This window comes from Erpetoichthys calabaricus, chromosome 5 (assembly GCF_900747795.2).
Source record: "Erpetoichthys calabaricus chromosome 5, fErpCal1.3, whole genome shotgun sequence".
In the NCBI taxonomy this organism is placed as follows: domain Eukaryota; kingdom Metazoa; phylum Chordata; class Cladistia; order Polypteriformes; family Polypteridae; genus Erpetoichthys; species Erpetoichthys calabaricus.
Window position 1 is genome coordinate 95,900,931 of NC_041398.2, and position 22,022 is coordinate 95,922,952.

Here is a 22,022-nt window from a genome sequence, read left to right on the forward strand (position 1 = left end):
AAAAAAAAGTGTTTTCAATCCTTTTTTATTTTTAAACTAGCACATTTGTTACAGTGTTATGTATGAGCAACAACTGAGAGATCTGGCTTCAGCTAGTAAGAATGTTGTGTTAGTTAAAAGCATTTAAGATTCAGGAAAATCTCATTTCAGTATAACGGCAAATTGATCAGTTGAATGTTTTGCATAATCTTTGCAAAGACCTGACACTGCTTATTATATGTTTGTCCTTGGCAGAGGCTAAAAATGGGTCTGTAAACTGTGTGTAAAGAAAATTAAGAGTGATGCGTATTGTGATTTAAGGTGACACTTTTGTCAGCTGTAAAAACCTTGGAGCTTAGAGATTATTGCTAATCCCAGGGTTTTGAGCCCTGAAGAGTCAAGCTGCAAGAGAACAAAATACAAATCAGAAATGGCTAGCTAAACACACAGTCTAGGTCACTTTAATTGCTCCTCCATTGAAAATGACGAGTTGGAAACACCTTTGCTGTACCCATAAGCTATATAAAAATTTAATGATGCAATAACCTTCACCCTACCCTTGACAAACCTGTTGAGAACACAGAAGAAACAAGCTACCGCAACCTAACACCTAATCAGAAAAAAACCCTGTTTACCCCAGTAGGCAACATACAGTACATAGTGCAATATAATAATGCAAAATGCAAACATGGCCACTATTTAATTTTAAACCAGTATAAAACTCTCAGAAACATTGTACAGAAGATTTTTCAGGAAAGGAAGACAACCGTTTGGAGGTAATGCAAGATTCATTGATAACAGCACAAGAGAAAGTTAATGTATTGCATGTTGATTAACACATGCAAGTAAGAGTTTCACTGGACTCTGTGCTTGTTACAATAAGGACAAAGATTTCACATTTCTAGCTATACATTTACACACACACACTAGAACCAATGCCAAATTTTTAGATTAGAGAAGGATGCTGGGACCGTAACATAAATGCACATGAACAATGACAAACAAAGGAAACATGCACACTTCACAGAGACGTTGGCCCAGCCAGTAATCAAACTAAAGTTGCAAGCATTTTAAGGTGGCAATACTACCTACTGCACACTTTGTTGTTAGCATGTTGATATATTATACACAATTCAGTTTATTTAATATAGAACTTTCCTTTTTTATGTAAGCTCGACACACTAAATTCCATTTTTAAAAACAGCTCTTTCCCATCTGTGTAATATTCCAGAGGTCCCTGTTACTGCCAGAATGTGTATGATAGAGTGCAAATGTTATTGATCTTAACAGATGCAACATAAACGTAAGCTGCATCACACCCCCTAACTTGGGCATAATGGCCATTGAGATTGATCACAGCAGCCAGTAACAAAGTTGATATTGATGCACAAATGAAGAACTATTGCCTCTAAATGTTAGTAGAAATAAGGAAGCTCTAGGGGTACACATGTTTAAAAAAATAAAAAAACACTTTCCTCTCTCTCATTTAAATGGCATACAATCCCAGTACAGATCTCAGGTGGTGTGGTGTCTCGGTGTACATAGCATTATAAAACTTCAAAGCTCAATGAATTAATTTTAAAACATTTCACAGTCTGCGGTGGGCTGGCACCCTGCCAGGGGTTTGTTCCTGCCTTGCACCCTGTGCTGGCTGGGATTGGCTCCAGCAGACCAACGAGACCATGTGTTAGGATATAGCAGGTTGGAGAATGACTGACTGACTGACATTTCACAGTGTTCTGCTCTTCAATCACAAACCCTTTGTTAATTTGAATCCTATCAGTAATCTGCATGGTTATTTTGTTCTTGTCTCAGGGGAAACACAATTTAAGCTAAGTTTAAACTGAGACAGGCCATAACTTTGTTTCACATGGCTTGGTTGAAAAATTAAGGTGGAGTTTTTAGTTAACTTAACAGTGATTAAGTCATAAACGTGGAGATAATTGGTAGAGTCACATGAACGATACCAGTAAGGGTGTACTATAATAGAAAAATTGGGGAAAAAGGAGAAAGAAAGATATATGGGCTGTACATCTGTAAACAAGACATGACTTGATTGGCCTCTATTATAAATACAATCCTAATACAAGGTTGGTCTCCAGTTTTCCCTCGCAACAGTCTGAATTTATCAGGGAAAGCACCCAACAACAGAATTAAAAGTGTAGAAAAGAGTTGAGAGTCTAAGTTGGCTCTAGTTATTCCAAATTAGCTGGAGGGAAATCTCTACTCTCAATAACCTGCTCCACCTCATGATGCACATACAAGACTGGATTCATAGAGAGTGACTTTACTATTATATTTTCACAACCACTCAATATCTTAGTGAAAACATCTATTCACAGATAGATGGGTTAAGTGCTGCTATGAAAGGATTTAGCTTTTTCACTAAAATATTTGAGTATAATCTGGCAATCAAATGTTTCTCTGTTTGTATGAAGAAACTCAGTGTGGGTCATGGTAACACAACCCACTATCAATATGAACTGCTGTGCATCTGCTTGAACAAATCCCCAGAAACACAAGGTTTTCATTACTTCTTGTCTCTCCCAACTGTAGGAACTGGTATTCTTCAAAACCAGGCAATACCTTTACGCATCTTCTAATAATAATTATTAATATTTTTTAAGGCGCCATTCAAAATACCAAAGAACACTGTACAAAATATTAAAACATCTACTTAAAGACACAATATCCTACTTCACTTTTTCATCATGGGACAACTCTCAATAAACACCTTTCTCTACAACTGATGCTATCTATTAATAAAAGTTAGATTTCATTGTCCAACTCAAAAATATGTTACCATGGATTTGAACCAATGTGTATGAATAAAGATAGTATCAAGTAACTTTTATCTCACTTCATCCTTATTCTCTCTGCCAATCACTGAATCTAGCCCTCACACAATGCAGAATGTGATTATTTTCTTTAAAAAAAAAACAAACTTTAAGGATGTTGAGTTGAGGTGTTGGCTAGAAAACCGAGTGAAAGGTAGCGTTATGTCATTATTGAAATTTGCAGATTACAAAGGGCTCTGGAAAGTAAAGACGTACTCTGCGTAAGTGAAAGGTGCAAGATGCACGTTACAATTGAAGTATTTAAATCTAAAATGTCGACTGCAGGAAAAGAAAAAATGAAGAATCAATGTCTAAGGAAAAATGATATTAAAAAAGGAAAAAAAAAACACAGACAGATTATGAGTGTTTCAGATGAGAACTTTATTTGCTGATGCTACTGAGGTAGAAGCTTTTTATAACACCTGTCTAGGGGAACACCTCACACTACTTTCAATAACAAAGCATTGTAAAGCTTCTACATACTGAAGCCTGCACATAAAGTTCACTGGAATGTGAAAAAAAAAGTTAGCACAAGTTTTCCTTGGCTACAACATTAAAACAAGTTATGATACAATTTAATAGCAATAATAATACTAATAATAAATGCTTCAGGGCTATTTTATACAGAATATTCCTGATAAAACTCTCACTTTTTATTTATTTAAACAGCATATTATCATTTATTGAGTTTGAACTCTATTAATTCAGCAGAAGTCCGTGCACTCCCTACTGGTGAGACAGGACATGCATTAGCAATTCTCAATGTATGACAAGTTCTACCGATGGCCTGCTCAGCTGATATCAGAGATTATGTCATTTTTTATACATCTAGCATCACTATATAGTGCATTGCACTTCACAGAAGTTAATATTGTAGGTTATTTATGTGGCATGGACACTTGCCAGCTACTTTATTAAGTACACCTGTTCAACTGCTTGTTAACGCACATATCTAATCATATTTTCTTGACACACTTTTGGTGCCTTAGTACCAATTGAGTTTTGTTAAAATGCTACAGCCTACATGAGTATTGCTTTGACCATATCCATCCTTTTGTGGCCGCAGTGTACCCATCTTCTAATGGGTAATTCTAGCAGGATAATGCACCATGTCATAAAGCTCAAATCATCTCAGACTGGTTTCCTGAACATGACGATCAGTTCACTGTACTCAAATTGCCTTCACAGTCACCAAATCCCAATCCAATAGAGCACCTTTGGGATATGGTGGGATGAGAATTTGGCATTATGGATGTGCAGCAACTGCAAGATGCTATCATGTCAATATGGACCGAATTCCCTGGGGAATGTTTCCCACACCTTGTTGAATATATTCCACAAAAAATTATGACAGTTCTGAAGGCAAAAGGGCGACCAACCTGGTACTAGTAAGGTGTACCTAATAAAGTGTTTGGTGAGTGTATGTCACATCAGTGATATCAGAAAGTAACCTGACAACTCAGAGAAATAACAATGGAACTTGTTAGAATAAATTTTAATGTCAAGAACAACATAATCATTATGAGATTAGGCATTAAGTAAATAGCAAAATAGCAGACTACTGAAAAAAAGAACAGTGTGTATATTAAATCAGACAAAAACACACCACCTAAACATTTCCATGGAGTATTCCTTTGTTCCTTGCACCTACTTAATCATTAAACAAGGCATGGATTAAACAAGAAATGGGTGAGTCTTCCAGAAAAGCATAATCACCAATTTCCAAATGCTGTTTTTGCATACATTTTTCAGATTTCCTGATCTTAAATATATACAGTCCCCTACACAATTATTGGCACCCCAGGAAAGTATAAAGGTTGTAAAAAAACCACTATTAATTACCTTAATCTGGCACTGAAAAAATGAGAAATTCAACCTTTTAACTGAAGTAAATTTATTCTAAGAAAAAATAATCTATCACCCAGAAATAATGATTTTTCACAAAACCACAAATGCCACAATTACTGGTGGTCCTGGAAATTCTTATGAGCAAAGTGTAACTGAAGCATTTTTTTCCATCTATATCTTACTTTTTAGTGTTGAAACTTTCAAGCAGTAATTCATGACTTCCTGTTTAGGTATAAATATGAGGTGGAACAGAGGTCAGTTTCCCTTATTCCTTCATCAGCATGGGAAAGATAAGAGAACACAAAAAAAAATCTCCAAGGATCACAAATGGAGAAATAAAGAAAAAAGTACCATCTTGGCCTCACTAAGTGTCCAAAACTACCATCAGACACCACCTCCACGCCAACAGATTTTTGGAAGGCACATCAGAGAAAGGTCTTTCCTGTCATTTAATCACAAGCATAAATGCCTAAAGTTTGCTAAATGTTACTGGGACTTTGATTGGAACCGTGTTCAATGGTCAGACGAAACAAAAATTGTTTTTTTTTTTGGCAACAAACTCTCAAGGCGTTTTTGGTGTAAAAAGAAGGATAGCTATATCAAATCCCCACAGTCAAGTATGGGGGACATTCTATGATGTTGTGGGCTATTTTATCTTGTTAGGGTATATGGGATCGTGGACTCCATGAAATACCAGGTTTTAAATTTAAATCTGGCTGCCTCTTCCAAGAAACTAAAACTGGGTTATTGTTGGATCTTCCAGAAGGACAATGATCCAAAACATATGCCCGAATCAGCACAAAAATGGTTAAAGCAATACAAAATCAAGCTTCTGCCATGGCCTCTCATGGTCCCATTGACATCCTGTGGAATGAGCTGAAGAGGAGAGTGCACAAGACAGGACCTAGGACCCAGGATGATCTGTAGAGATTCTATAAAGAGGAATCTGATTTCCTGCTCTATATTCTCCAACCTTATAAGATGTTACAGAAGAAGGCTTAGTGCTGTTTTATTGGTAAAGGGAGGTTGTACAAAGTATTACATATAGTGGTGTCAATAATCATGCCCCATGTGGATCTGTTAAAAATAAATATTTCCGGATGAGGAATTAGTTTTTCATAGAATAAATTTGCTTAGTTAAAAGGTTGGATTTATCTCCTTTTTCAGTATGAAATTAGGGTAAATTACCAAAGTGTGAATTTTTTATACAATTTTTAATCATCTTTTCTGATACTACTATTCTGTATGGTTCACCACATTTTCATTCATTCAGTGACATTACAGTAGCAGGCTAATAGTATCAAACAAAATAGTCTGGCTACTTGACCATGATAAAAAAAAGTTTATTGCAATCACTGTTACTATTTTTTTTTTTATATTAATTTATGCTGATGTCCAGATAGATCTGTGCTATGTTTAGAATATAACTGTGCTCGGATTTTTCAAGATGGCAAGTTGTCTTTACAATTACTGAGGCATGAATGAATGAAGGATTAAATGTAAGGCATATTTTAAGACTTTTATTTACACAAATTCTTTTGACAGTAGAAACCAAAACCTAAAAAGGTCCACACTATAATGAAATTCATGGAGTTAGGAGGCTCTCTGTTTTTAATAAGAGAACACAAAAGACTAAATGAAAACTGTCATTTTTAGATCAGATTAGGTTTATCTTTATTGTCATTGTACTGTATAGGTAAAATGAACTGCAGTTTAGTATTTCACCAGTAAGTGAAAATAGTAGAATAAGGTACAACAGACAGTGGGTGCAAATAGTACATTAAAGTGCAATAGACATTAAGGTGCAATAAGGCAGGATACAAATATAGAATATACAGTATATCTATATGACATGTGAACTTGCAGGTGATAGTTATAAGGAAGAGAACATAGATGGGAATATTGATCAGTAAATACAGAATAAATACAGATATGAAATAGGTTATATACACAATAGATGTATGTAAACAGGTGAAAATATACATAGAGTAAAGTCAGAAGTTATTGATATTTAGAAAAGTCAGGTATTAGGTGGTAGGGTTGCGAGTTCAGAATGGTGACGGTATTACAAAAGAAACTGACGTAAGCCTGCTAATGCAGGACTGAAAGCTCCTGTAGCGCCTCCCTGATGGAAGGAGGGTAAACAGTCCTTGGTTGGGGTGTGAGGCAACCTTGATGATGCTGTGAGCCCATCGCAGACACCATGTAAGCCGCAGGTCAGCGACATTCAGCAGAGGGATGCCAATGATATGCTGAGCAGTTGCAGGGCTGTTGCTGGGCCTTCCTGTCAGCTACAAAGCCCTTGCCATACCACACTGTAATGCAGTTCGTCAATACGCTCGCGATACGCTCGCGACAGTGCAGCGGTAATTTCAACAGAAACTGAGGAGACAGGCAGGTTTCCTTTAGACTGCACAGAAAGTAAAGTTGCTGTGTTGCTTTTTTAATCAGACTGGAAGTGTTTATTGTCCAAGAAAGGTTTTCAGAGATGTGAACGTCCAGGAATTTGAAGCTCCACACACTCCACACCTCAACCCAATTTATATGGATGGGAGCGTGTCTGCTGCCTTTAATTTTCTGGTAATCCACAATGGGCTCTTTGGTCTTCTTGGTTAAAGGAGAGGTCGTTGTCAGCACACCATGTTGCCAGGTGTTGGACCTCCTTTCTGCAGGCTGACTCGTCTTTGTGTCATCTGCGTACTTTATGATGGAGTTGGAGCAATACAAAGGGAAGCAGTCATAGGTGAAGAGGGAGTTGAGGAGTGGGCTGAGTATACAGTATCAGGGCTGAGAATGTGTGGTTGTTTAACCTGACTGACTGGGGTCTGTTAGTTTGAAAATCCAGTGTCCAATTGCAGAGAGTGGTGCTGATGCCAAGATTGCCAAGTTTATTTACAAGATTGGAGGGGTGATGGTGTTAAATGTGGGTTAAAATCAACAAACAACATCCTGACGTAGGAATTGTTGTTATCCAAGTGTATGAGTGCAGAGTGAAAAGCCAAGGACATGGCCTTCTCCTTTAACCTTTTGGGATGAAAGGCAAACCTTTAGGGCTCTGGTGTGGGAGGCAGATTGGATTTGAGCTGAGCCAGAACCAGTCTCTCAAAGCACTTGGTGATGATGGGGGGTTAGTGCAACATCGTGGTAGCCATTCAGGCTTCCTGGAGGGGATAGATTAGGCACCAGTACAATTATTGTGGACTTAAGGTGTGCAGGGACAATAGCCTAGGCCAAAGACAGATTTAAGATTTTACTGAAGACCTCAGACATTCACCCGGCACATGCCATCAAGACCAGCAGCCCTGCACGCATCTGGGGCAGGGGCAGTTTTAGTTGCAAGTGTCTTATTGTCCCAATCAATACAAGCATAAAAGTTGTTTAGCTCTTCAGAAAGGAACACATTACTAGTTGTTGAGATTGTATTTACCTTCTTGTATTCTGTGATGGTCTAGATGCCTTTCCACATATGTCTGGGTTGGAGTTTTTGAAATGATCCACAATTTGTTGCTTGTTATTTCTTTTGGCTCTCCTGATGTGCCGGAGCTGTCAGCATTGCCAGATCTGAAAGCAGCGTTGTGTGCTTTCATCAGGAGTCTAACCTGTTTATTCATCAAAGGCTTCAGGTTAGGGAAGGTCTTCATTTGTTTGTGTATTGTGATTTCAGCAATGCTTGTATTGATGTAATCTAGGGCAGGAGTAGCGTACCTTTCAACATCAACTTCTGAGTCCCGAGTGGCACTGGTGGCAATAGGACAGGAGTGGTGTACCTTTCAATATCCACTTCCGAGACTCGAGTGGCACTGGTGGTAATCGAACTTCAGTTTGTGTACTGAAACTTCTGCTGTAAAGCAGAGTTTTCTTCTTTTGGCCAGACTATCACCATCCTTCACATCTGATAAGTGGTGTGTATTTAGGGAGGCAGGGAGAGGTAATCTGATTGTCCAAGGTGTGGGGAGGAAAGGCCTGGTAGGTTTCAGCAATGTTTGTATACACATGATCTAAGATTCTGTCTTCTCGGGTGGGGCAGAAGACGTTTTGATGAAACTTGGGGAATACAGTCCTAAAGCTGCAATGATTGAAACCGCCTGCAGTAATGAAAGCCACATCTGGATGTGTTGGTTGTTGTCTGCTAACAGCTGCATGTAGTTCTTTCATTGCAAGCTCGGCTTTATCATGCAGTGGTACATAAATGGCAGTTATAATAATAGGCATGAACTCGAGGTAAGTAAAAAGGTCTACTTATAATCATAAGATATTCCATATCAGCAGAGCAACGACTTTCCGTTACAACAGTACCTGCACACCAAGCATTGCTCACATAACTGCATAGACCTCCACCTTTGATCTTACTGGTGTTTTCTGTTGTTCTGTTGGCCCTGAAGATGGTGGACTTTTCCAGCTCAATAGTGATATCTGGGATACAGTCATTTACCCATGCTTCTGTGAAAATCTTGATGTTGCAGTCCATAATACGTGTCTGTGAGGTGATCTGGAATCATAGTTCGTCTAGTGTGTTTGCCAGAAACCAACCGTTGGCAACAAAAAGGCTCAGCCAGGGTTTGCTGAAGTCTTGCCTGAATATGTACATGATTTCCTCACCTTTGTTTAAAATCTTGACACTGCTGCTAAGCTCTTTCTGTCAGAGCTGACTCGGTAGACCATGGTGTTCTGACTATCTCCGATGATAGATGAACGTTGTCTAGTTCTGTTTTTACAAAGAGAGCCAATGCTCAAAAATTCTAGTCAGCTATAACATATATTCACAAGACTGAATCAGGGAAAAATAAACAAAAATAGTAACCATATTACTATTAATTCGCGAAAAACTGGGGAGATGCAGGATGTTGCAATGCACATGCTTCGCCAGCATGTTGTGTACATATCTTATGTATGTTTGTGGGAAATTTTTTGGAAAAATTTTAAAAGCACTGCTATTTTTTCAATAACAATTATGAATGTAGATTTCTCATTTGATAGACATTCAATTACCAGTCAATTTTTGTCTAACTTGTGTTAAGTGGGGGAATAGTATACTCTTACAAGGAATGAAAGATGCCAAATAGTTTAGTCGTGGTTTAAATTGTGGTTACAAAAAAAATATAATGTGAATAATACTTAATATTTTCATGCTATACAGTAGTTATCATAACAAGTATTCAAGTTGATTGTCGCAGGTGTAAAAACACCTGACTCCGACTCTAACGAGGAAATACACTTGATGACTGGCCACAGATGGCTCTTCTGAATAAGCACTTTCACGGCCAAAACAGTACATCGACTTCCTGTAAGTTTCACAAGTCATGCATTCGCTTCCAGAAAAAGTTGTTTGTTTTTTTGAAGAAATTAACCAAATTAGGATTATCACTGGCAAATATACTCAAACTACAGTTCTTCAACATCTCTAAATTGAAGACTATACATGTTTTAGATACAGAACTGTTGTTTTCATCTCTTTAATCTCTCTCTAGTATATATGTATGTACTGTATATTATGCATATCAAAAACAACACTGCATTTAATATAAAAATATAATTAAAAATGTTGAATCTTGTATCTTTCAATTCATTTCCAGATGTAGAAATGCTATAAGTCTTCATTGCGCAACACAAAGGTACTAGCTTTAAAACTTACCACATCACCATATATACAGTACCTCAAACAAGTAGCACTGAACCACAGATACTGGATTTCCTGATATAAACTTATCACAAAAAGAAGGGAAAAATAGCCCATGATGTCTTATGATTTCTGTCAAGGCAAGCTCTTGTCATATATAGCAGCATAGACTGAAATATGCAAACATAATCTCTGCAAATCTAATTTTGCCAATTGAAATGAAAAAGAAAAACAAATTTGCAAGTCAGCTTTTGACCAGGCAGGTTGCCAGTAAACTAGAGAAAGTCAAAACATTTTCTGTGAGCGCTGATGCCAAGAACATCAAAATGCAAGCTGCACACTTTTATATTGCTGTCAAAAGAAGATCACATAAAGTCAAGTGAATGCCATGCCTTAACTACTTTGTCCCTTTATCTCACCCTCCATCTAATCCAGTTTCTGAGTCCATTAAGATGGATTAGATGGACTCAGCAATGGCATGAATGGAAGAATATTAATGCATATTAATATTATTAAGATTTTATATATATATATATATATATATATATATATATATATATATATATATATATATATACACACACACACATACTATATATATATATATGTGTTTTATTTTTAAACCAAAACTACAGACTTACTTGTAGTGGCAGAAGAGTGTTGCTGTTGCTGTCTGTGCGGAAAACATTGTCCTCAATCCATGATTTTGGTGTCAGTGAAGCTGCAGAGCGAGGGAACTTGGGAGGAGCAATGACGTTGCTTGAAAATGGCTTCTTCATAGGGGAGATCTGGTTTATGGTGCCTGGAAGCCCCATCCCGCCAGGCCTACGGTGGTCCCTACCATGCAGTCCACCCCAGGAAATTCCGCCTGAGCTCCAGCCGCTGCTTTGATGACTACTCCAGGGTGACTGCTTTAAAATGGGCTGCAAAGGAAACAAAGAACACATAATTAACTATCAGTTCATTGTCTACCATTTAAGAATATATACTTTAATTAGAGAAAGCATGCACAATGATGATGGGAGAGACAATCCAGAATTATTGTAACCATATTCAGTCAATGGATTTAAGCAGGATGGACAGATGAATAAGAATGCAACCATTTCCACAAGGTAATCATTTTGACTGAAAAAAAACACTACTGCAATTAGCACTGGAGATAAAGGATGTGTGAGAGGATATGACTAGCAGCCATTCTGAAAAGGAGATTAATCAATAAATCTTTCTTTCTCTGTATACAGTAAGGTAGAAGGGAGCTTCAATCCAATGCCACGGAACTCATTAAAACAGAATCAAAAATAATACAGCATTTGAATACTGCTGCCATTGTGATTAACCCTGCTGCCTCGCAGATTCAGGAACAAGGATTTGATCTCCAGAAGAGTCACCGTTTGCAAGTTGCACATTTTGGTACTTTCCAACCACCACATTAAAACGTGCAGGTTATGTTAACTGCAGACTCTTGAGTTTGCCCTGGTAACTTTGATACACGCATAAAATGTGCCCTGTGAGACTAGTACCCTTTCCAGGCCTAGTTTCTACCTTTTGTTTAATGCTGCTGAGACTAGTAGTCACTGCAGCCCTAAACATTTACCAGGAAATGTATCCATCTCAAACACTTCACTGACATTTAGAATTTTGGGAAACCATAGCTTAGTCACTGAAAAATATTTAAAAACATTATTATTAAAAATCAGAACACCAAATAGACATTATGAGGAAAGATTACCAACTTCCAAAACAAATGAAAGGGCATATTTCTTTGATTTCAATGAGCTTTAAAATTACAAGGTTTCACTGTTAAAAATGTAAAGAAACCCCTTGTAGGTTTTAATACAATTTGTCATGCACATTGAAAAATTAAAATTAAGTGAAAATTCACAGGTGTATAAGTAAGTGAGTATATTTTGAGGTGGCCTAACACCCTGTTAAGGGTTGATTTGGGCTCCACTCTGAACGCAAATTCTGCCCTACTGTTCCATGAGAGGCCTTAGGTCACCTTGGAAACAGTGTGACAGCTATATCTCCCTCTAATAAAATTCCTTTCTGCCATTTTCCCTGGATGAGGACAAGCCTGAGTGTACATTTGATGTCAGAAGCAACAGCCCTGTGGGACTACCCCTCCTGTCTTACCTGGTTAGTGACAAAATGTTAAGACCCTGAATTGGTTTAACTGGAAAGTGAAAAAAATGGAAAAATGAATGAAAGAAATGATTTACTTCAATGTCTTTATCATAAAGGCATATATTTGGCTAGACATGGTAATTTTCTAGTAAATGTACAAACAGACAAATGGTCAAATGTAACTGTCTGTTTCAACAATAATTCTAAAGTGGGGTTTAAGCGATAAACTACTTTGTGTAATGGTGAGGCAGTATAAGTAGGCAGGTGAAACGCATATCCTATAATTATATTAGCTCTAAAGCTTACATGCTTAGAAAATAAATATAACACCTTGAGACTAACAATTTTTTTCAAGATGAAAGCTGAAGCTCAGATTATGAAATGCTTCCACATTTTATCTGAGCTTTGAACTCCAGCCAGTCCTCTGTAGACTTTCAGTAGCTGGCTGTCCACACTGAACACCCACCTTGCCTTCAATTTACTAATCTCTCCTCTGCCTCTTGATTCAATAGAGTCAAATATGTTCGTGATCTTGCAAAGACTTAACCGCACAGAAACAAACATATATCGGGTTACTCCCAGCCCTCTACTCAATTCTTGGTTTCAGTTAGGTTTTTCCATACAGCACATAATAAAAACTCTGTAAAACCTTCAATTAAATGTCAGCTGCTATTCATACATTCTTGCTGACAAAAAAATCTGTATATTTATGAGGTAAACAACCACTTAAACATTATGTCTGAGGCTATATCTGTATGTGTTTAACGAGGGTGTGGGCCTTAAATACATACAACAAGCCTCAAGAAGTCTAGACCAAAATCACAGCTCAAATTCAGAAAAGTGTTTTAAAAGTCTGCTCTTCAAAACCACCTGGCCTTTGCAGAAAACAATGCAATTGGAAGTTTTAAAAAGAATAAGCCATTTTGGCTGATGATGACATTTAGACTTTGCTCCTAGGCACAGTATCAATCAGACTATAATTTTCTGTGCAGTATCACACAGGACAGAGACAACTCTATTGAAAGTATAATGAACCAATTAAAAACATTAACTTTATTTTAAAATGATATTCTATAAAACAAAGTCTATTTGGAAAGTAAAATGCCTAAGATACAATTTTGAAGGTCAAGAAGCATTCAAAATAAGTGTTAATGGTACCCTTAGCCTAATTACAACAGACTTCTTTTCATGGAATGGATAAAAACTACAAAGGCAGATCTCTGACAGGACAATTCATGAAAGAAAAAGCCGCAACAAAGCATCTTTTGCTAATCACCAGAACAAAATGAACTTTTGTTATGGAAATGTACAATTCCTGCTATCAACAATAAAAGAATAATCTCCCAAACAGTAACATACATTGTCAGTTAACTCTAATTTTGTTTACTTCCATTGTGTTTCATTACTTAATTTGCTAAAAAAAAAAAAAAAAAAACAAAACTAGCACCCTTCCCCATTTATGGCTGGTGCTTTTGGTTGTTCCTAAAAGGTATTTGCTAACAAATATGGTATTCTTCATGATTCACACATAGTATGCAACTGAGAAATGTATTTGTTTAAAATATGCACATTACAATTAAGTTTAAACAGATCACTACTGTTCATTGGCTGAATGAACAATGTTGCTATATGCACAGACTCTCAAGTGCACACGTGGCCACATATTACGATCTACAATAAGAAATATTTCTAGAAACTATACCCTAACAACAATAACTAATGAAAGACAAAGAGAATAGATATGGTTGAAAATGTTTCAATAAAAAGAGTAACCCCTAAAAAACAAGGATTTAGAGACATCCCTAACAACTGTGTACCTTTTAAAGCAAGGTGTTTAACTTACATTTAGCCATAAGGCAAAGCTCTCAATTTACCAGTCGATCTACGCTCCTACCCTCACCTATGGTCATGAGTTATGGGTAGTGACCGAAAGAACGAGATCGCGAATACAAGCGGCTGAAATTAGTTCCCTCCGCAGGGTGTCTGGGCTTTCCCTTAAAGATAGGGTGAGAAGCTCAGTCATCCAGGAGGGGCTCAGAGTAGAGCCGCTGCTCCTCCGCATCGAGAGGAGTCAGATGAGGTGGCTCGGGCATCTGATCAGGATGCCTCCCTGGTGAGGTGTTCCGGGCACGTTTAACCAGGAGGAGGCCCCGGAGAAGACCCAGGACACGCTGGAGGGACTATGTCTCCTGGCTGGCCTGGGAACACCTCGGGATTCTCCCGGAAGAGCTAGAAGAAGTGGCCGGGGAGAGGGAAGTCTGGGCATCTCTGCTCAAGCTGCTGCCCCCGCGACCTGATCTCGGATAAGCGGAAGAGGATGGATGGATGGATGGATGTTTAACTTACATTCTGGGGGACCACAGTGGCTGTAGGCTTTCATTTTTAGAAATGTATTTTTATGGTTTCTTAACATTTTCATTTTGCCATTTCAGCTTATTCTTGTATTGTAGAATTTTCCTTTCTGGGTATATCTTTCAAATGGGTTGTTGACCGAAGCAAAGTAATAATTCTCAGTCCTTCACTTTTTCTCTCCCATTTCTTTCCAAATTCCCCCCAACCCATCCATTAATGGTGAGCTACTGGTTCCTTTGTCATTTGGGTCTCATAGTTAATTAGCAGTAAGTTCAGAAAACAATAAGCAATTAAAATGCAGAGAATACAGCTCTTTTGGACTAAGAGATGCGATTAAGGCTTGACAGTCAATTTGTGTTTAATTTTGGTTAACTCGCTCAACAAAGTTGCTTGAGCACCTTATAATTAAGAAACTGGGCTTGTACAAAAATCTACAGCTCTCCAGAGCTAAAGTTGAGCACTATAAATCTAAACACTTGAGAATATTGAGCAAACAGACAGCACTATTTGTCTTATAAACACAATAAAGGACTGAGGATATGGAAGTAGTGGATAGCTATCCAATAAGAAGAGCTACTTCTAAAACATATCTCCTGAAATATTCAAAATATAAACACAGCAGAAGAGGTCTCCATAAATGAAATGTGTCTTGAAGGATTATGAACATGTGGCCTCCTCGAGTTTAACCCCAAAGCATGACTCAGGCTCTGAATTCTATGCAATTACAAGCTAACGTAATAATATGATTTACAGTGTTAAGCTTGAATAACTCTCGGGACAATATTCATCGAGTGGATGAAACAATATTAGACCATTAGAATTTTTTTAATGCATTCTGCCACTTTATGGTCTTTCATCAATATTCATTAATGGGCAGGGTCTCCAATGAAAAACACAATGGCAAACAAAAAGTTGTAACGGCAGTTTTAGAAAACTAAACTGAAACAGAAACATTGCTCAAATCTAGCAATTGTGAACTGGTCATCAGATGTTGACACAGAAAGTAAAACTGATACATTATACAACATTGCACGACCTCTAATAACACAATGGATGCTTCAATCATGCACGTCAGGCACTGACATTCTACCCTCTGGTGTGCAAACAACAGAAAAAAAAAATAAGAAAAATGCACAAAGAAATACACTTGTATTGTACTGATTGCAGTGTTGGGCTGTACATTGGTGACTGTCTCAAAACATATTATACAAAGGACATTTAATAAATCTGCATTGGGACAGCAGTGGACATTAGACATACTTTTTCTACTATATTTTCTGTTGTCATTTTGGCATTCAGATGTTTCTGTTACATGTAATAAACATTTTCTTGGTAAAAAACATTCAACATTTTTGGCCTGTTTTTTCCTAGGGTAAACATAACACTAAGGAGGTTAAACATTTTGCAGTAAAAAGTAACTCCTGAAAGACAGGCATACCAGCACAACTGATAATGTCTGCAAATGACCTCTTTGCTTAATTTGGTTTCCTTTTGACTGGTTTGGCATTTAGCATACCTGCCAGTACAAGTGCTTCTCTTTTTCAGGTAACAAATATTATTGCTTTAGCATTTTAAGAATGTATTAACTAAACCTGTCTGCTTACATTTGCAGATAGTCACTTATTTCTGTTTAAAAATAAACTGCATCAGACAGACGCACATGCAAAGGATAGTAAACTTTCATTAAGGTGCAACAGATGCATGGTCATTCTCATCTGATATTCATCTCTAAAAAGTGAATGCTTACTGCCTCTAAAGCAAAAGTGTACAGAAATCTAAAATTTTTAATATGACCATGTCAATAAAAATGCAGAAAAAAACAATACATTCTATGCAAACATTTTGTAAAAGAACACATTTAAATGTTTAAGAAGAAATGTCAAGAAATGCATTAAATATTAGGCATGAAATAGGCACATACCAAAATCAAAAACCAACAGGCCATATATTCCCTGACACCAAACATTCCTATCACTGGTCTGCAGGTAAAATAAAAGATTAATCCAGTTAAAGGCCTATTACATGGATGGACAAATAAACAAGCTGCTACACAGAAAAATGGGAATAAAAAAGTGATAAAACATTATGGCTTCATTTACCTAAGTTAACTCAAGTAATTATACACTCCTCCAAAGGAGAAGCAAAATTCACTGTCTTATCTGTTATAACACAGTGCACAAATCATCTTAGGAAACCACTATTATATCAGCAAAGAGATGTGATGTAACAGTCTTCTTGCTTTTCCTGCCTTTTTTGGTTCAGCACTATGGTGCAAGCTGTCTGTAAAAGTGTCAGTATGCTACAATTGAGCAAGTGTTTTTTTTTCTCCAAGTCTCCATTGGCTGTTAAATACATTGCATCACTCAATGGATTTTCCAGGGATAAAGAACACAGAGAAGCAAAACAAACATCCCATCTTTTATCTTTAGTAATTGTGACAACTCATGTGAGAAGGCCGTAAAGAACTGTCACAACATACCTCATAAGACAACTGAGTGAGTGGAGGCCAAGAAGGGATGGAAAAAAGTGCAGAATGAAAGACATATGTAACAAGGCTAGTGTATTCCGATATTACTAAAGTGTACTTTCCTTAAACATAATTTATTGTGACAAAACAGAACAGAAAATAAAAACCTTCTAGGCTAAAAGTATCTTAAAGTAAAATACACTATATATTGATTCGGACCTATCTGGAACTTTCTGTACCCAATCATTTCAGTTTTGGTCTGGTTTCCATACATCATAAGTACTACTAACTCCTTGTACAACTCTATCCATTTAAATTATAAAGGTGGATACAAAAAGCATCAAAAGAAGCAGTACAAACCTACAGTAGATAAAATTAGCATAATAACATCAATACAAATTTAAATAAATTCCAAAATCTTATGTATGCAGGTCTCTACGGATATTTAACCAAAGATACTCAAAATAACTGCCCAACTACATCAATTGATATGACTCTTAAGTAACTGGAGATGCTCTCTTGTGCTGTTTTGCCTTAAAGCCTGCGTCCTGTTTGTTTCCATTATGTTTATTACAAAGTTCCAGAAACCAACTGTGAAATTGATCAGTATGGCTGGTTTCTGGTCTGTTTGCAGAACATGTGCTTGCTTAGTAATGCATCAACTAGGCCTAAGTGACATAGTGCAAAGTTTGTCACTTGAGGCCTGTGTACAGTAGTTAAATGTTAACTTTAGTTGTTTGGCTGTCAGTGTTTTGTTTCTGATCTGTAGTCATTTTTTATGTAAAATGGAGTAATAAGTATATTGGACAACAGGCAAACTTTAAACACCTATTGACATTATATTAATTTATTTTTTATTAGTTGTGCAAGTGTGCAAATTCGCATTACTCGTGTTTGATGTAATCAATGAACAATTAACCTACCATGTTCTGGCTTTGTTCTGGTTATTTGTGGTTCTTTGTACCAGCAAAAAAGTATCATTACTTTTCTGAAACACCTCACCGACCTATTGGGACATGACTTTCTCCAAAGGATCGCGACTTGCTCTTTCATCAGAATACTCAAATAGCTAGGCTGTCATACCAGGCATACAAGCAGGATACATAAGGGATTTGACAAATGTTGTCCTGTAAAGGAGGGTTACAAGGAAAAGATGTTTACAAGCTGGCATTTTTCTCAGACTGAAGCAAAACTCCAAGGTCCAAACCCATGTTTGTCATTTATTAAGATACATCTCAACCAAATCAAAAACAAAATGAAGAAGCAAGATGCCATATACTTTTTAATCCGTCAATATTTACAATGTATCCATATTTATATTTTTTACTGTCTGAGATTGTGATAGTCTAGGGATTTAAAAGGATTTGTTGCAAAAATATACAACAAAATTATTCTTCACATAAGAAGTGGTATTTTATTCACATGGTTTACTTGGAACCATATATGGTTGTTTCAAAGCCCATGTGGTTTGCTGATATTCATACGATGAGGACACAATCAGATGGCACTACACATTTAACACAAAAATAAACAAAAACATATTTCTACCATGTACAACTAAAGAAAGCCATAACTCACACTCTGTCTTTAGCAATGGAACAGTTTCAATGCGCTGCTGCCAGGTCTCCTTTTTTGTTGACTTGAATCCATACAAATTTATTCTAAACCATCTTAATTGAAGTTTTAGGTGAACCAAAATTTCTCCCAGCAGTATTAAGTGCAAGACAGAAACAAGCCCTGAACAGGAGCTAGGTCTTTTTAGGGTGCAATCATAGTCCTCCTTTGACTGCTCTTTGCCATTGTCAGTGGTCCATTTAATTTTAACCTCACAAAAAAATCAATTATAAGCACTTTGAACCCCAGCCATCAAACACATTATCTACAGTCAGAGAAGGTTTGACATCTATTTGTGACATTGGCACCAGGTGGTCTTGACAATTAATGCATTCTGAATAAATAATTATTTAAAGTAAACCTTTGTCCAAAGTTCTGTATTCCTTGGTTTCCTACAAAAGTGTCCTTGTTCAGCCAAAATAATCTTCAGGCAAGGCCTAAACCTATTTTTCTTACATATAATAACCATTTAATTGTTCCCTTAAATTGCATCATATGTGGTTAGCCAACACCCTTGGGGTATCAAAAGAGTGATTAGAACATGAACAGTTTCTGAAAAGAATTAAGCTATTACAAAATTACATATATCACAGCAAAGGTAATTGTAGAGCCTTGCATTCAACCTCTAAATATGGGAAAAAGAAAAAAGAAACAGGCAAGTTAGTATCATATCTTGCACAACAAATGCTACATTCAGAAACCAGTATGTGTATTTTTGTTGGCGCTTAAAGTTAAAATCTGTTAAAAAAGACTAGAAGGACAAGGGTCTGCAATTAACATAACAGTTGTTTAGAACTTATTTCCTAGGTTTATCTAGGTAGTTGGGTTGATGCTGAAATTCATTTCCACAACATTTCAACAATCTTTAGCATCTTAAAATGTGACAACAGCTCTTCTCTAATCATTCACAGTCTCTTCTATTGCAGTTTTCTACAGGCTTCTGTTAGGTCTCATGGCTTCTTCATATTGCCAGTACAAAGAAAACCACAATGTGACTCCATTCAACAGCATAACAGGTCAGTATGACGTCAGTAATCTTTATTTAACTTGTGTGTTTTTCCCATGTTCCTTTGCTCCAGCTTTCAATCACGCTCTAGTGATATTCCATTATTAGAATTTCATAGGGACAAACTCACTTGTTTCTAAACATTTCTGCCTTTTTCAACAATAGCATTTACCTCCACCTTGTGCTCACTTTTTTGTCTCGACAAGGGAGAACATCAGGCTAAAATTCCTTCTTGTGTTGTAAGAGGCAGCTAAAGGAAGATGGCACTGAAAAGGAGCAGAGTCTGATACCAAAAAATACCAGTTCTTTGTCCTAAGCACATGTAAATAAAACAAACATTGATGAAATTAGCAGAACTGAAATATTAGTTCTTCATTGTGTATATTTGTCAGTTACAATTTATAAATTCATCCATTTCTTTTCTGGATTTTTGTGAGCAGTGGGCTACAAAGCAAACCATTACAAAATGGATGGACTGACTATGCCTTTGGCTGCAGCAGTGTAAAAAACCTTTTCATATCTCTGCTTAGGATATTTTGTGACAATGCCAACTTTTACCTCTCTTACATTTCGCCACAGTGTGTTTGCATTTTAATTCTTCTTCTGTACCTGCTAACTTTGCCATGGTGCCTGTCATGTCTTCATGACAATACATTTTTTTTTTTAATACACTGGCTTCATGCCAAAACATTTGCATGGTCTTTCCAGAGTCTCTTTCCCCATCATTTATCTTTTATATGAAAAATGAGAGTTGGTTTTGCTACTCTGTGTTGCTATGCATTATATTCTATTGTTTATTAAGCTCACTGTGAAAGGCACAAAGCTTGGGTGATATTATTAATTTCCAATTTTGAGAAAGCAGTATCCAATTCTGTCTTTTTGTGGAAACGTTAAACACTATCCATTAATAAGAGCATGCTTTAACAGTGGAACGGAAAAGTGTGGCTTTTGTGTCTTGTAAAACAAGAGGCTCTTTTGATGATGGATTCTCCCGTTCAACCTTGCAGGAAGACGGAACATGAGACGCTAGGGTCAATTAATAACACAGTCACCATGAATGAAGACCAGTGGGAATCAAACACTCAGTATTATTAGGCAACCCAATCAGATGCGCTTACAAATGGATGACAGATACCCTTGAACCGTACTTGATCCACTCATGTTTGAAACTAGAGGCTCGAGGTAATGAATCTTTAAACCAATGGAAAATATTTCGTCCAGAGAATCGCGGTCTTGCAAGATGATAGCCAAAGCCTACCATAGATGAGAAAAGTGAAACCAAGCTTTGTGAGCAGCTGCTACTACAGAATATGTGGCTTCAAGTGAATCTATTTCATTATTAAAATCAATACATTTTTTAATCTTACAATTGTTTAAATAAATGTCAAACACCTCTCCACTTCATAACTAAAAGAACTTTTTTGTAATTAATATTTGTTATAAAGTTGGAGTATAGTAAATTTCACACTATCTCAAACCCTCAAATGAGAGAATTTTGTCAGAAAAGCACTTAGAATGCTCTAAAATGGGCTCCACTGAGTTTCAGCTAAATGAAAATCATTCCTTAAGTCCTCCAAAAGTATGGTTTGCAGCACTGCCAGAGTCAGCAGCCAAGATGCCTCATCTGAGCAGTCAGTAGGGCTGCTATTTCAAAAGATATTGAAATTAGCATGGGACATTTTTTTTAAAATATTTTCATCCTAAACCACGCTGGTGGCACAGTGGTAGCACTGCTGCCTCACAGTAAGGAGATTATGGGTTTGCATCCTGGGTCTTCCCTGCGTGGAGAGTACTTTGAGTAGTGCGAAACACTGCTCATATGAAGACCCAAATCACTCTATTTTTCTGTTCGTAACACTGAGAACCCACTGCACTATCATAGGGGGTTTACTAGTGCTGCCATTACAAATCTATGTAATATTTTTATATTTTGCCCCATCTTCAGAAAGGCAGTAGTAGAATATAAAAGCAGTAATGTCTCAACATGACTCACATGATTACATAGATTTTTAACCATAGTAATAATAAACTACCTGTGAATGATATTAGTCTTCTGTTAAACCAACACACCTTCTCCAAATCATGAGGATGTGGTTCAGAAAAGGAGACATATAAAGAATATCAACCAGCTTCATTCCTTCATTTTTGCCTGCAAGTCAAAATGTAACAAATATTGCA

The 22,022-nt window shown here is 36.9% G+C and overlaps 1 protein-coding gene across 2 annotated transcripts in view; it reads right to left on the bottom strand.

The window, feature by feature from the left end:
• The window catches only part of cpeb2 (cytoplasmic polyadenylation element binding protein 2), a 128,259-nt gene that overhangs the window by 86,618 nt on the left and 19,619 nt on the right, over window positions 1-22,022 (bottom strand). For both annotated transcript variants that reach the window (XM_028801801.2, XM_028801800.2), the window contains exon 2: window positions 10,923-11,204. In XM_028801801.2, the coding sequence (XP_028657634.2) occupies window positions 10,923-11,204 (282 nt within the window). The remainder of the gene's footprint in view (window positions 1-10,922; window positions 11,205-22,022) is intronic.